Source organism: Rhineura floridana, chromosome 8 (assembly GCF_030035675.1).
Source record: "Rhineura floridana isolate rRhiFlo1 chromosome 8, rRhiFlo1.hap2, whole genome shotgun sequence".
Taxonomy (NCBI): Eukaryota; Metazoa; Chordata; class Lepidosauria; order Squamata; family Rhineuridae; genus Rhineura; species Rhineura floridana.
The window spans coordinates 4,300,320-4,314,190 of NC_084487.1; the positions used below are offsets into that span (position 1 = coordinate 4,300,320).

Below are 13,871 nucleotides of genomic sequence, written 5' to 3' on the forward strand. Positions count from 1 at the left end.
CGCTTGACTACTTAGTCTTTGCCTGTTTTCAGTTTATTTGCAACCATGATACAGCAGCTGTGTCAGAAACTAATGTGCCTGACAATGAGGGCCAATATGGTGCTTGATTCCATTCTGTCTTTGGAACCTAAGGTCACAATGACCATTTATGACTCATCTCCAGCCCCTGAGCATGACTTTGATCTAGCTACAAAGAGATCTAGGAAGATGAATCTCATATATGCCTCTGTATATTCATACATATGTGCATGCATGATCCTTCTGTGCTGAGAGGAAGGGTTTCATGCCAATAAGATGGATGTACCAAGGGTTTTCTCATGTGACTCTTATAACGATGAAATACCTGAGGTGTCACAGCTTTCATCATGGTCAGAACCAGGCGGGAGGTCAACTCGGTGTCTGACTAAGCCAAAGGCGATAGTACGAGGTGAGTGAGAAAGTGACAGAGCCTTTGGGAAGGAAGGGGGAAAGGGTGAGGGTTCTTAAAGGAACCGTGCAAAGATTTTGCTGTGTGGCTGTTAGGTGTGAATAGCCTTGTGTGCCATGGCCTTAATCATTAACCTTTGGAAATGGTGGTCAAATCCTTGTATTAGAAGGATCGTAATTCATACTATAACCATGCCACAATCTGACTGGCTTGTTTTCAAATAATCTTGTAGCGTGGTAGATCTGGCATTGTCAGCAAAGAGAAAGAAGTATATGCAGTCAGTTACTGGCACTTTGATATCTGAGGCAAATAATGTTCAACGTTGATTGCAATCTTGTGGATTTTGTTTTTCTTTCCACCTTCACTCAGCTTTGTAGAGAAGCAAATAAAATGTATCTGCTCACCTGCCCACATGTACCCATATGCCACAGGGTGGACAACTTAAGCATTTAGTCTGATATGCTAAGTTAGGTCCTGAGGAAAAGTAGTCAGGGCTATGTCATGAGTGGTATTGAAAGGCAATTAACACCAAGCATGTCGTTTTGTGCCTTGGTGGATATTCTAGAGCAAATGTTTGCTTACTGCCAGAACGGAAACTTTGGTGACAAGTCACCCCTCTGGGACGATCCTGTTCTGTGGTCATTCTTCAGATTAATGGCGCTTGTAAAAAAAAAAATCAGATTAGCTTTTAAAGTCACACTGATAAAGGTGAGATGCACTCTACAGTTGCTGTAGCTAATTGCCACTGGCATCTCTGTAGTACAGCATTTGGATGGGGCCTTTCCATGCAGCTTCTCCTAGATGATCCCTACCACTACAGCTGCTTGCATTGCAGAATTGCTACATCTGTACAGACTTCAGGAATCATTCTGTAATATCAGAATTGGGGCCAGTGCTACTTAACCTGGCTATAGGCCTAATGAGCTGCCATTTATTGATTTTGCAAGGCCATCCTTGCTGACAAGTACCACATTGCCCAATAGATGTCATCCTTTCAAGTACATGGCTTACCTCAAAGATGCAAAGGTGGGTGCACCAGTGGTAGTCCGTGAACATAAATGAAGAGCCATCCTTTTGGTCAAGAGTTAAACTCCTGCATATTTGCTGATTGAGACCTCTTCCCCCCCCCCAATGGCATACAAACCCAGTATCTGCCTGGTTATTGTGGTGGCAACTTCTGTGCTGTGCTTGCCCTCCTCTTTCTGTAGCTGCCTCCTACACAGACAGCTCTGACGATGAGACCTCCCCCCGGGACAAGCAACAGAAGAACTCCAAAGGCAGCAGTGACTTCTGTGTGAAGAACATCAAGCAGGCTGAATTTGGGCGCCGGGAAATTGAAATTGCCGAACAAGGTAAGGGAAAGTGTCCTCCCTAAACACTTCAGTGGATCAAGAGCTCTTGGTCTTGCTGCCATTGGCTACGCATCCATTCGGCACAGCTCCATCGGCAAGCGCTGAGACTTGACTGTTCTGATCCACCCTGGAGCAGCTCTTTGATGTACTGTTACAAAAGACAGGAGATACAGCATCTCTGAAGGAAAAGGTTTTAGGAATCCTGGAGATTTCTTTGAGAGAGCATGTAGATAAAATAATGATTTCACACACACCCAAGAATTTTTTCCAACATCGACCTTGTTAAGAACATAAGAACATAAGAAGAGCCTGCTGGATCAGGCCAGTGGCCCATCTAGTCCAGCATCCTGTTCTCACAGTGGCCAACCAGGTGCCTGGGGGAAGCCCGCAAGCAGGACCCGAGTGCAAGAACACTCTCCTCTCCTGAGGCTTCCGGCAACTGGTTTTCAGAAGCATGCTGCCTCTGACTAGGGTGGCAGAGCACAGCCATCATGGCTAGTAGCCATTGATAGCCCTGTCCTCCATGAATTTGTCTAATCTTCTTTTAAAGCCATCCAAGCTGGTGGCCATTACTGCATCTTGTGGGAGCAAATTCCATAGTTTAACTATGCGCTGAGTAAAGAAGTACTTCCTTTTGTCTGTCCTGAATCTTCCAACATTCAGCTTCTTTGAATGTCCACGAGTTCTAGTATTATGAGAGAGGGAGAAGAACTTTTCTCTATCCACTTTCTCAATGCCATGCATAATTTTATACACTACTATCATGTCTCCTCTGACCCGCCTTTTCTCTAAACTAAAAAGCCCCAAATGCTGCAACCTTTCCTCGTAAGGGAGTCGCTCCATCCCCTTGATCATTCTGGTTGCCCTCTTCTGAACCTTTTCCAACTCTATAATATCCTTTTTGAGATGAGGTGACCAGAACTGTACACAGTATTCCAAATGTGGCCGCACCATAGATTTATACAATGGCATTATGATATCGGCTGTTTTATTTTCAATACTTTTCCTAATTATCCCTAGCATGGAATTTGCCTTTTTCACAGCTGCCGCACACTGGGTCGACATTTTCATCGTGCTGTCCACTACAACCCCGAGGTCTCTCTCCTGGTCGGTCACCGCCAGTTCAGACCCCATGAGCGTATATGTGAAATTAAGATTTTTTGCTCCAATATGCATAATTGTACACTTGTTTATATTGAATTGCATTTGCCATTTTTCCGCCCATTCACTCAGTTTGGAGAGGTCTTTTTGGAGCTCTTTGCAATCCCTTTTTGTTTTAACAACCCTGAACAATTTAGTGTCATCAGCAAACTTGGCCACTTCACTGCTCACTCCTAATTCTAGGTCATTAATGAACAAGTTGAAAAGTACAGGTCCCAATACCGATCCTTGAGGGACTCCACTTTCTACAGCCCTCCATTGGGAGAACTGTCCGTTTATTCCTACTCTCTGCTTTCTGCTTCTTAACCAATTTCTTATCCACAAGAGGACCTCTCCTCTTATTCCATGACTGCTAAGCTTCCTCAGAAGCCTTTGGTGAGGTACCTTGTCAAACGCTTTTTGAAAGTCTAAGTACACTATGTCCACTGGATCACCTCTATCTATATGCTTGTTGACACTCTCAAAGAATTCTAATAGGTTACTGAGACAGGACTTTCCCTTGCAGAAGCCATGCTGGCTCTGCTTCAGCAAGGCTTGTTCTTCTATGTGCTTAGTTAATCTAGCTTTAATAATACTTTCTACCAGTTTTCCAGGGACAGAAGTTAAGCTAACTGGCCTGTAATTTCCGGGATCCCCTCTGGATCCCTTTTTGAAGATTGGTGTTACATTTGCCACTTTCCAGTCCTCAGGCATGGAGGAGGACCCGAGGGACAAGTTACATATTTTAGTTAGCAGATCAGCAATTTCACCTTTGAGTTCTTTGAGAACTCTCGGGTGGATGCCATCCGGGCCCGGTGATTTGTCAGTTTTAATATTGTCCATTAAGCTTAGAACTTCCTCTCTCGTTACCACTATTTGTCTCAGTTCCTCAGAATCCCTTCCTGCAAATGTTAGTTCAGGTTCAGGGATCTGCCCTATATCTTCCACTGTGAAGACAGATGCAAAGAATTCATTTAGCTTCTCTGCAATCTCCTTATCGTTCTTTAGTACACCTTTGACTCCCTTATCATCCAAGGGTCCAATTGTCTCCCTAGATGGTCTCCTGCTTTGAATATATTTATAGAATTTTTTGTTGTTGGTTTTTATGTTCTTAGCAATGTGCTCCTCAAATTCTTTTTTAGCATCCCTTATTGTCTTCTTGCATTTCTTTTGCCGGAGTTTGTGTTCTTTTTTATTTTCTTCATTCGGACAAGACTTCCATTTTCTGAAGGAAGACTTTTTGCCTCTAAGAGCTTCCTTGACTTTGCTCGTTAACCATGCTGGCATCTTCTTGGCCCTGGCGGTACCTTTTCTGATCTGCGGTATGCACTCCAGTTGAGCTTCTAATATAGTGTTTTTAAACAACTTCCAAGCATTTTCGAGTGATGTGACCCTCTGGACTTTGTTTTTCAGCTTTCTTTTTACCAATCCCCTCATTTTTGTGAAGTTTCCTCTTTTGAAGTCAAATGTGACTGTGTTGGATTTTCTTGGCAATTAGCCATTTACATGTATGTTTAATTTAATAGCACTGTGGTCACTGCTCCCAATCGGTTCAACAACACTTACATCTTGCACCAGGTCCCGGTCCCCACTGAGGATTAAGTCCAGGGTTGCCATCCCTCTGGTCGGTTCCATGACCAACTGGTCTAGGGAATAGTCATTTAGAATATCTAGAAACTTTGCTTCTTTGTCATGACTGGAACATATATGCAGCCAGTCTATGTCCGGGTAGTTGAAGTCACCCATTACTACCACATTTCCTAGTTGGATGCTTCCTCAATTTCATATCTCATCTCCCGGTCTCCCTGAGCATTTTGATCAGGGGGACAATAGATCGTTCCCAGTATTAAGTCCCTCCTGGGGCACGGTATCACCACCCACAACGATTCTGTGGAGGAGTCTGCCTCTTTTGGGGTTTCGAGCTTGCTGGATTCAATGCCTTCTTTCATGTATAGAGCGACTCCGCCACCAATACGTCCTTCCCTGCCCTTCCGATATAGTTTATATCCAGGGATAACCGTATCCCACTGGTTTTCTCCATTCCACCAGGTCTCGGTTATGCTCACTATATCAATGCTCTCCTCTAAGACCAAGCACTCCAGTTCTCCCATCTTGGTTCGCAGGCTCCTAGCATTAACGTACAGGCACTTGTAAGCAGTGTCTCTCTTCAAGTGTCTTTGGCACTTGTGGTTAGGCCTGTGGTAATTTTGCTGTTCTGAATTTATATGCTGTGCCCCTGCTCTCACAATGCCTACTTCTAGGCCTACCCCTTTTAAAATTTCATCATTTCTTTGGTTTTTATCCCAGGGGGGAGGTTTATTCCGAACCGGACCTTTCTCAGCTCCTGTCGGGTTTCCCCCCTCAGTCAGTTTAAAAGCTGCTCTGCCACCTTTTTAATTTTAAGTGCCAGCAGTCTGGTTCCATTCTGGTTCAAGTGGAGCCCGTCCCTTTTGTACAGGCCCGGCTTGTCCCAAAATGTTCCCCAGTGCCTAACAAATCCGAACCCTTCCACCCGACACCATCGTCTCATCCACGCATTGAGACTGCGAAGCTGGGCCTGTCTGGCTGGTCCTGCGCGTGGAACTGGTAGCATTTCAGGGAAAGCCACCTTGGAGGTCCTGGCTTTCAGCATCCTACCTAGCAACCTAAATTTTGCTTCCAGGACCTCACGGCTGCATTTCCCCATGTCGTTGGTGCCAACATGCACCACGACCACTGACTCCTCCCCAGCACTGTCTACCAAACTATCTAAACGACGGGCGATATCCGCAACCTTCGCCCCAGGCAGGCAAAACACCTTGCGGTCTACACGCCCATCACACACCTCACTGTCTATGTTCCTAATGATCGAATCACCCACTACAAGGATCCCTCCACCCCCTGGAGATATATCCTCGGCACGAGGGGATAGCTGTTCCATGTAGATCATTGATTAGGGTGCAATAGAAAGTGAAACAAATAGGAGGAATGACAAATGGGCTTTGTTGTATCAGACAATAGAGGTGCAATGCCATTTTTATAAGCTTGGTAAATCAGAAATCATCACAACACACATGACCCGTTCTCAATGCTGAGATAAGGTCAGGGGATTGCTGGAGAGCTAGAAAAAGTGCTTAGGTATTCCCCTACCTGCTGATTCTTTGTCCTGGCAAATCTCCCCTCCGCCTTCTCCAACCTGTTTTCTTCCAACCACCCCAGTGACTGTAAATAATCCGCATATATATATTTGGGGGGGGGGAATAGATGGAGGAGGAATTTGCAGGGGAGAAAAGGGCATGGGAGAGGATGCATTTGTGTTGAGTTAGCAAATGCATGTCCTGAAATTTGGCAGTGGAATGTGTTTTGCCCTTAAAACTTGTTTCCATATGCTCTTGATTATTCTGAATTCATGGCTGTTGCTTACCTGGGCAGGGATCCCTAGGCCATGAAGTCAGTCTCAGCTTTGGAACACCTGTTATCTGGCCATCCAGCCTAATGATTACAACATTCTGTTGTTTTCCTGAGATGGAAACAAAACTGAAGAGAGCCTTCAGTGGTTCTCCATCATTTTCAGCTCACTTCAATCTCCAGTTTAATCCCTTGAGTTCGTCATCAAACAACTGAATTCTGTGCCTGGAGACCCATTTAGGGTTGCAAAACAGAGCCAAACAATATTACCTTTTCATTTTTAATTCCTAGCTTCCACTCACAGTGCAAGCAAATCAAGCTGCAATTATATAGATCCAAGTAAAGCCACTTCTTTTCCTGATGTTCTCCCTCCTTCCTACAGCAAGGTAGAAGTTAGTGTGCATGTTTTCTAAGAAGAAATTTAGCCTTGGAAGAAAGAAGTTATCCGAGGAGATAATGAATCTCCTTTTTGGAGATGTTAAGAGAACCGTCTCTAAGGGATGCTTTTAGGCCAAATATGTCCTGCTTCAGGGCAGGGTGTTGAAAATTCATTGGATGTCTTCCTGACTTAGAATCCCACCATTCCTTTGTCTTCTTATCCATGTAATTTCAGTAGCAGACAAGTCCTTGAATCTTCACAGCAATTTTGGGGCTGGTCTATGCAGATTGTTCTCCCCCACCCCCTGGTTCCATGGCAGAACCTAATGGCTCATTATTTTAAAGGGGTAATAATTGTGTATGCTAAATGGGATGTTGGGAAATGTTTCCTGTCCTCTGCTTGACATTTATGCAACTTTAGTGTTTTTGTTTCATTTCCTTTCTCTTCCTTCCTAGAAATGCCTGCGCTCATGGCCTTGAGGAAACGAGCTCAGGGAGAGAAGCCATTGGCTGGAGCCAAGATTGTGGGCTGTACGCACATCACAGCTCAGACTGCTGTAAGCCCTTCCATTCATCCATCCAACCAACCAACCAGTGCTTGGCATCCAGTACATGTGACTAGCCTAGTGTTACACCTTGGCTCAAATGAATGACATCCCACATGGTGGCATTAGGAGAAGACTAGGCAGCTCAGAAACCATGATTTCTCAAGGATGTCTCTAGATGTCTTCTGAAATCCAGCCTTCAAAGGCCATGTTTCACTTTGGGAAATCTGTGCCTATACTTTTTAGGAAACTGGCAACTCTTTTTTATTATTTATTTGGCGCCCCGCCTCTCAGTTTCCAAGGCAGCTTACCATTCTTCAGCAGCCAAACTTTCAGAACTTTCCACGCACCAGCAAGCATCTGACACCTTTTGGCAGGTGTGAGATATCCAGGGCCCACTACCAATGATGCCTGCTATGGGCATCCCTTACCAGGAAGCCGAGTCTGTGAAATGCCATTTTAAATTTCCCACAATGCCCTGGAGTAACACTACATTAGATACGCTGTGGGAAATTGAAATAACCCCCCACCACTGCTGCTTCCAGGTAAACCCACAGCTGAGGGCCCACCAGAAGGCATTTTGCAGAGGGCCTCCTAAAATCTGGAGCCAACACTGTGCATGGACACACTCATGCATACTTTCTGCTCTATGTGTTAAAAAGATCATGCTTGAAAGAATTTGGAGGTCAGCTTGTTAAGAGCATATGGGGAAAGGAATGCTGCTGAGTTTTCCGCTTACTCTTTTTACCCCATTGCCCTCTGGGGGCTGGTACTTGTCTTGAGTGGTAGCTCACTGCCCTGGCCACCCCAGCCGAGGTATCCAACCCCTGAGAGAAAGGATGTTGCTTAGACTTGCTCTCTGCCATTCTCACCTGCTGTTCTCACTGTCTGTTCTTCCAGCCAGCATTTTGGACATGAGATTGAGCATGGAGGAGTGAGGGGTGTTGCTTCAGCAGCTGGCAAGTTTTGCTAGAAATTAGCGTAGTCATGGGCAAGTTTATTGCGCATCTTCTATGCATGTAAAGTGAGAAGAGCGGCTGGGTTTTTTTTCAGCTGAAGAGGAGGAAGCTGAAGCAAAAGAGTGGTCTCTCTAGAATTCTAGCATTTGGGAGAGAACTAACATTACTGGCTAGAATTGACCAGAAGTTTGGCTTTCTCTGTGTTGTCTCTTGTCTTTTTCAGTTGAGAAAATCTGACAGAAGTGTAAAATGTGCAAATGATACTTAAAATATATTCAGGGATGTTCATGTACTGTGCTGTATTTTATTTAAAAAACTTTATAGGCAGCAAATTCAAATACTGGGTGCAATTTTTGTGCACCTTTAGCAATCCCAGGCCCACACCACCTCTCACTCCTGACTTTCCTCCTTGCAGGTTCTCATGGAAACCCTAGGTGCCTTGGGCGCTCAGTGCCGGTGGGCTGCCTGCAACATCTACTCTACCCTCAATGAAGTGGCTGCCGCCCTGGCTGAGAATGGTAAGGACTTGACTGTTTTTGGGAGTTCTAGCCAGAGATCTGTAAAATTTTAAAGGCATGGCTGGAAGTGATTTGGGAGGGGGGATTTAGGAAGCATTCTGGCTGTTCGCTAACCTTGTGGAGACAGGGCTGCTTGTTTTCTAAGCCGCTCTCTCAGGACCTTGGGAAGAGAGCCTTCATGGCTGCTGTTACTGTTCATCAGCATCTCTTCGTTGCTCTTGAAAAGCCTTACCTCAACCCTGTGCCCTCCAGATGTTTGGAGCTCAAACCCCCTTTGGCTCTAGTCAGCATAGCCAATACTGGCAGCAGGGATAGGTGGGTGTTGTAGTCCATAATATCTGGAGGGCACTGTGTTGGGAAACGCTGCTCTTGACTCTGCCAGCTGCTGTATTTGGAATCAGAAGCGAAGGAACACTGACTTTCAGGCTTCTCTCTGTTCTGCTCAAAGCCTCCCTGACTCATTGAGGAGAAACGGAGGGTGTATGACTTACGGTACGATCCTATGCATGCCTTTTACTCCAGAGCTAGTCCCTCTGCATCCGGTGGGGCGCATTCCCAAGGTACACAGGATTGTAGCTTAAGTGTCTAGGTCTGAAAATTTAAAGAACCGAGCTGCCTCGTAAATGACATATGTCTTGGTATGCCTCTACTGGGCACTGTGGCTCATCTGGGATACTGTTGTCTTGCCTTCCACATGATCATGCCTTTTCCTCGTTCTTGTGAGGCATTGGGGATTGCAATCAGCACAGGATTCTGGGAGGTATGATTTGTGTCCCTGTAAAATGTGCACTAGGAGGACCTTCAAACGGGTTTTGCTGAGAGTCTGTGCCCCAGCCCCTATACAAGGGAGTCAATCTTCCTTTTCTTCCCTGTTGGTAAGATTGTCTGGTGCTGGGGTTCCCTCCTTCCTCCTCTTTTCCCTCTCCAAGGTGTGGCATGATACTATCGCTTTACTGTGCAGGACTTTTTTTGACAGTGTTCTTACACTCATGACACCCTGTGGCTGAGCGTGAGTAGGTGGGTGGGTAGCTATTCTAAGCTTGTGCCATTGGTGGGACTCGGTGGCCTTCCAGCTCTGTGGTGAACACTCAAGATAACTCACCAATCCATTAGCTACCTTGTCATGGCCACAATCCAGTTAGATGCAGTTGTTGGAGTTGCTTCCCAATGGTCTAATCCTGCGCTGCTCTGTTAATGCTTTTTAAGAAGGTGCCCTATGTCCATCTGGTTCTTTCTTACAGACATTAATTGTCTGTGGGGAAGCAAATCCCATGGCATCCCTTTAATGCAGGGATGGGGGACCTGTGGCCCTCCAGACATGGTTGGTCTCCAGCTCATATCAGCCCCAGCATGCATAGCCAGTGGTCAGGGATGATGGGAGTTGGAGTACCAGCAACATCTGAAGGGTCACAGGTTTCCCTTCCCTGCAATAGCGTATGAAGCAGGCTCCCCAGTCGTTTAGCGAATGGTAAAAGGGGAGAATGTTTACTACCCATTCAGTGCTTCTTGTGTGCAAATGGTGAGTTCTAGTAACCGAGTTTCTGAAATTGGTCTGTGCGTGTGTGTGTAAAAAAAATAAAAATAAAATAAATTCATTTGTTAGTCACCTGATACCAAACTGATTTACAGCAGATATAAAAACAGATAAAAATGTAAAACAAGAGCCATAAATACAAAAGTTGTGTTCCGTTTGTATCCCATGCCTTGATTTGCCTGCTGCCATCTGAAGTACACACCCTCCCTCGTGTCTTGTACAGGATTCCCTGTTTTTGCCTGGAAAGGAGAGTCTGAGGATGACTTCTGGTGGTGTATTGATCGCTGTGTCAATGTTGAAGGGTGGCAACCAAATATGGTGAGTCCCAGAACAGCAAGCAGTGTTGATGAAAGCCGGCAAGTGGTGGGCAAGTGGAATCAAAGGAAGCTGCCTGGTAGCAGGTTTGCATTAGCCCTTGACTCTCGGTCCATCTGTTTCAGGTAGGGGGAACCTCTTAATTTGGCCTGTGAGCCTGTTCTTTTCTACGCCTTGTCCACCTGCCCCACACCTGATGTCAGGCTTGTAGGGCTGGTGAAAGAAGCTATTGCAAAGGAACAGTTGGGAGTCTTAAAGTGTGCTCCTGATTGTACCTTGGCAAGCAGGGGCTGCTGTTGGTTGCACTAGGGACTCCTCAGTTGGGAGTGTACTAGTGCAGTGGATCCCTGCTGAAAGCCACCCGTTTTCGGCAGAGATCTTCCCTTGTTGCTTGGCTTGAGTTCAAGCTTGGCCTGCAAAGGAAGAAAGGGGTGCGTTCCCAGCTCTTTCCGTTGAAGTTGGGTCACCAGCCATCATGAGGGTAGTAGGTGACTGACGGATTGACAGCCCTGCCCATATCTCAAAATGACCCACAGAAGAAGTTGAGCTCAGGATCCCCCAGCCCGGTATGTTTGGGCTGGCAGCAGCCCTCCAGGGCCTCAGGCGGGGGCATCATCTGCTCCCTTGGAGGAGAGACCAAGGATTGGATCTGGGACTTTTTTGCACGCAAAGCATGTGCAGTACCAATGAGCTGTGGCTTCTCGCGCATAAGCAGCCTGCCCTTCCTGCCTCAGAGCCTGCTCCTCTGTGTCCTAGGACTCTTGGCGTCTGAGCACCTGGCCTCTTTATGATGCTGTTGGTATACTCTGGCCGCTGTGCAGTGACACACAACTCCCCCTTAACATTTTGAACCAAAGCTGCTCTTTTCTAATTTTGGGAGTGTAGAAGGATATATTCCAAATTGAGAAAGTTAAGAATAACATGCTTGATGTTTCTCATGCACTCAATGGAGCTCAAGTAAGAGACGGTTGGTGTGTCCTGTCTGTTCTGGTACATGAGCCAGGTGTCTCTCAACTCCCTCAGGCTTGGTGAAGGGTTAATTTTTAAGATTTCTGCAATGCTGGAAGGTATTAGAGTCCTCCTTTCCCTTGCTGAGCTTCCTTAATACTGTTAGGGAACAAGTTAGTATATGCTTTGTGTTGCCTGCGTTGTTTCCTCACAGGAAGATAGGAGGCTGCCTCCTACTGAGTCATACCACTGGTCCTTCTAGCTCAGTATTATACATTGATTGGCAGTGGCTGTCCAGGAGTCTCTCCCAGCCCTACCGGGGGTTGACCCTGGGACCTTCTGCATGCAAGGCAGTTGCTCTGCCACTGAGCTACGGCCCTTTTCCAAGCTTGCCCCTTCCCCTTACAGCTTGCAGACCTGGTAAAAGCATCACGTTTTGTGGCTGGTTCCCATTTTTCCTCTCAGTCCTAACTGTGACAATAGGGGAGCGTGTGTGTTCTGAACCAGGAGATGGCAGAACTTCTCTCTGTTTTTTTGTGAGGGCCAGCAGATGACTGTAGCACTGGAGCGTTGTCTGAAAGACGAGGAGTGTAAGTCTAGCTGGGTGATTCTGCAAACCATTTGCTGCCCAAGGGGAGGCTTTGAACATTTCTTTGAATACTGAGCATGGGACCGGCTTCTGAGCCAGAGAACGGGGGCTAAGCTGTGATGGGGAAGTGCAATGCATGCATGCCGTGAAATGGTGACCTGGATTTTTGGCCTAGCTGGAGGACATGAAAATGATGTTAATCTGTAACTGTGCCAGGATGTTTAGCTACATTTGGTGCAAAGGGAATGGAGAGCTAATTTCCCCAATGGGGAACCTTCAAGGAGAAAATTCCCTACTGAGAGTTACTGCACTCCTCCCCACCCCCACCTTATTTCTGATCTTATTCTTTAGTGGAGGCACTCTTGTCAGCAGCAGTGATTGCTTTGGGAAGAAGACCTGGAGTCTCCCCCAGCATTGCTGGGTGAGAACCACTTATTATGGAGATAACTGTGATCCTGGGTGGGAGGCAGGCTGTGGGGAGGGGAGAATGGGGCCCTGTTGCATCGTAACATCCATTGTCCCCTATTGGCTGGTTGTTCCATGTGTTTTATAGTATTATGGGAGTGAAGTGAATACATCAGCTTTGATGCCTTGCTACATATTTGACAGTTTGATTTTGAACAGCTCAGGGGTTTTCCAAATTAAGAGCAGTGTGTAAGTGAAATAAACAAATAAAATTTGCAGGATCAGTTGAAATTGCAGTGAGAGAGGCAGCCAGAATAGGGCCCAGTTGGTGCTTCATGCTGGAAAAAGGATGTCCCATCCTCCTCCACAGGAACAAGGCATGTTTTGGCTGAAGTGCTTGTTCTTTTTTCCCAGAAGGGTATGAGGGAAGCTTGCCAAAATGTGCAATTCTGGCATATTTGTGCACATAAAGGAGAAAAAAAATAGATTATGCAACCTCCTTAATTAAATGAAGATTAACAAGTTCAAGCCTTGATTGGAATGAGGAATGAGGTTTGTATTGCAAACTTTTATCCAGGCTGCTAATCCGTTGACTTTGAAAATGATGTGGTTTGAACAAGGACTGGGAACCAGGGGCTGCTGTTTTCTCTCCCTTGCTTCTGTTATCATGTTACTGTGTGATTTACTTCAGGTATTACCTTCACTAGCATGGCAAAGCCATACAGGTGCCACCAAAAGCAAGAACAGAAATTAAAATTTCAGCATCTGTGCTTAGCAGCTTGAAGCCCCCAGTGGTTTCCATATTTGGAGCCCAAATTGGGTCATTTATATTTGCTCTGTTGCCCAGCTCCATGCATTTCAAGGGGGTGGCAGGTTGGAGAAAGCTGAAATAAAGGCTTTTTTCAGGATGCAAGTCTTGTGGTATCTTGAAAGCTAATACAGTGATTGTGGCAGAGGGTTTTGTGGCCCAGAACCCCTTTGTTGGATGGCTGCCTTCCAATCTTGTGGCAAGGGGGAAACTTTACTGACAAGTTGCATATTCTGAACCAGATGGATCTGTTTGAGTGTAACACCAAGCTGTGGTTTGGCAATGTACGTAATTGGCCTATTGACTTACCAATTTAAAGATTTGTCCACTTGCATTAGAACTTCCTCTCTGTTAATCTCCTTTATAGCTTCCATGCCTTTGCTTGTCAACCACAGTGGCTGCCTCATGGCCTTGTGCCTTTCTTAATCTGTAGTACATTTTTATTTGAGCTTCTGTTGTAGGTGTTTTTAATTAACCTCCAAGCATCCTGGAGATACTCAACCCTCTTGACTCTCTTCCTTTTAACTAATCTCCTCATTTTTCAGAAGTGTACTTATTTGAAGCTA

At 45.8% G+C, this 13,871-nt stretch overlaps 1 protein-coding gene across 1 annotated transcript in view; it reads left to right on the forward strand.

The window, feature by feature from the left end:
- The window catches only part of AHCYL2 (adenosylhomocysteinase like 2), a 148,413-nt gene that overhangs the window by 111,100 nt on the left and 23,442 nt on the right, over window positions 1-13,871 (forward strand). Inside the window, exons 3-6 of the mRNA XM_061638017.1 lie at window positions 1,636-1,779; window positions 7,141-7,241; window positions 8,604-8,706; window positions 10,464-10,558. Coding sequence (XP_061494001.1) covers window positions 1,636-1,779; window positions 7,141-7,241; window positions 8,604-8,706; window positions 10,464-10,558 — 443 coding nt within the window. The remainder of the gene's footprint in view (window positions 1-1,635; window positions 1,780-7,140; window positions 7,242-8,603; window positions 8,707-10,463; window positions 10,559-13,871) is intronic.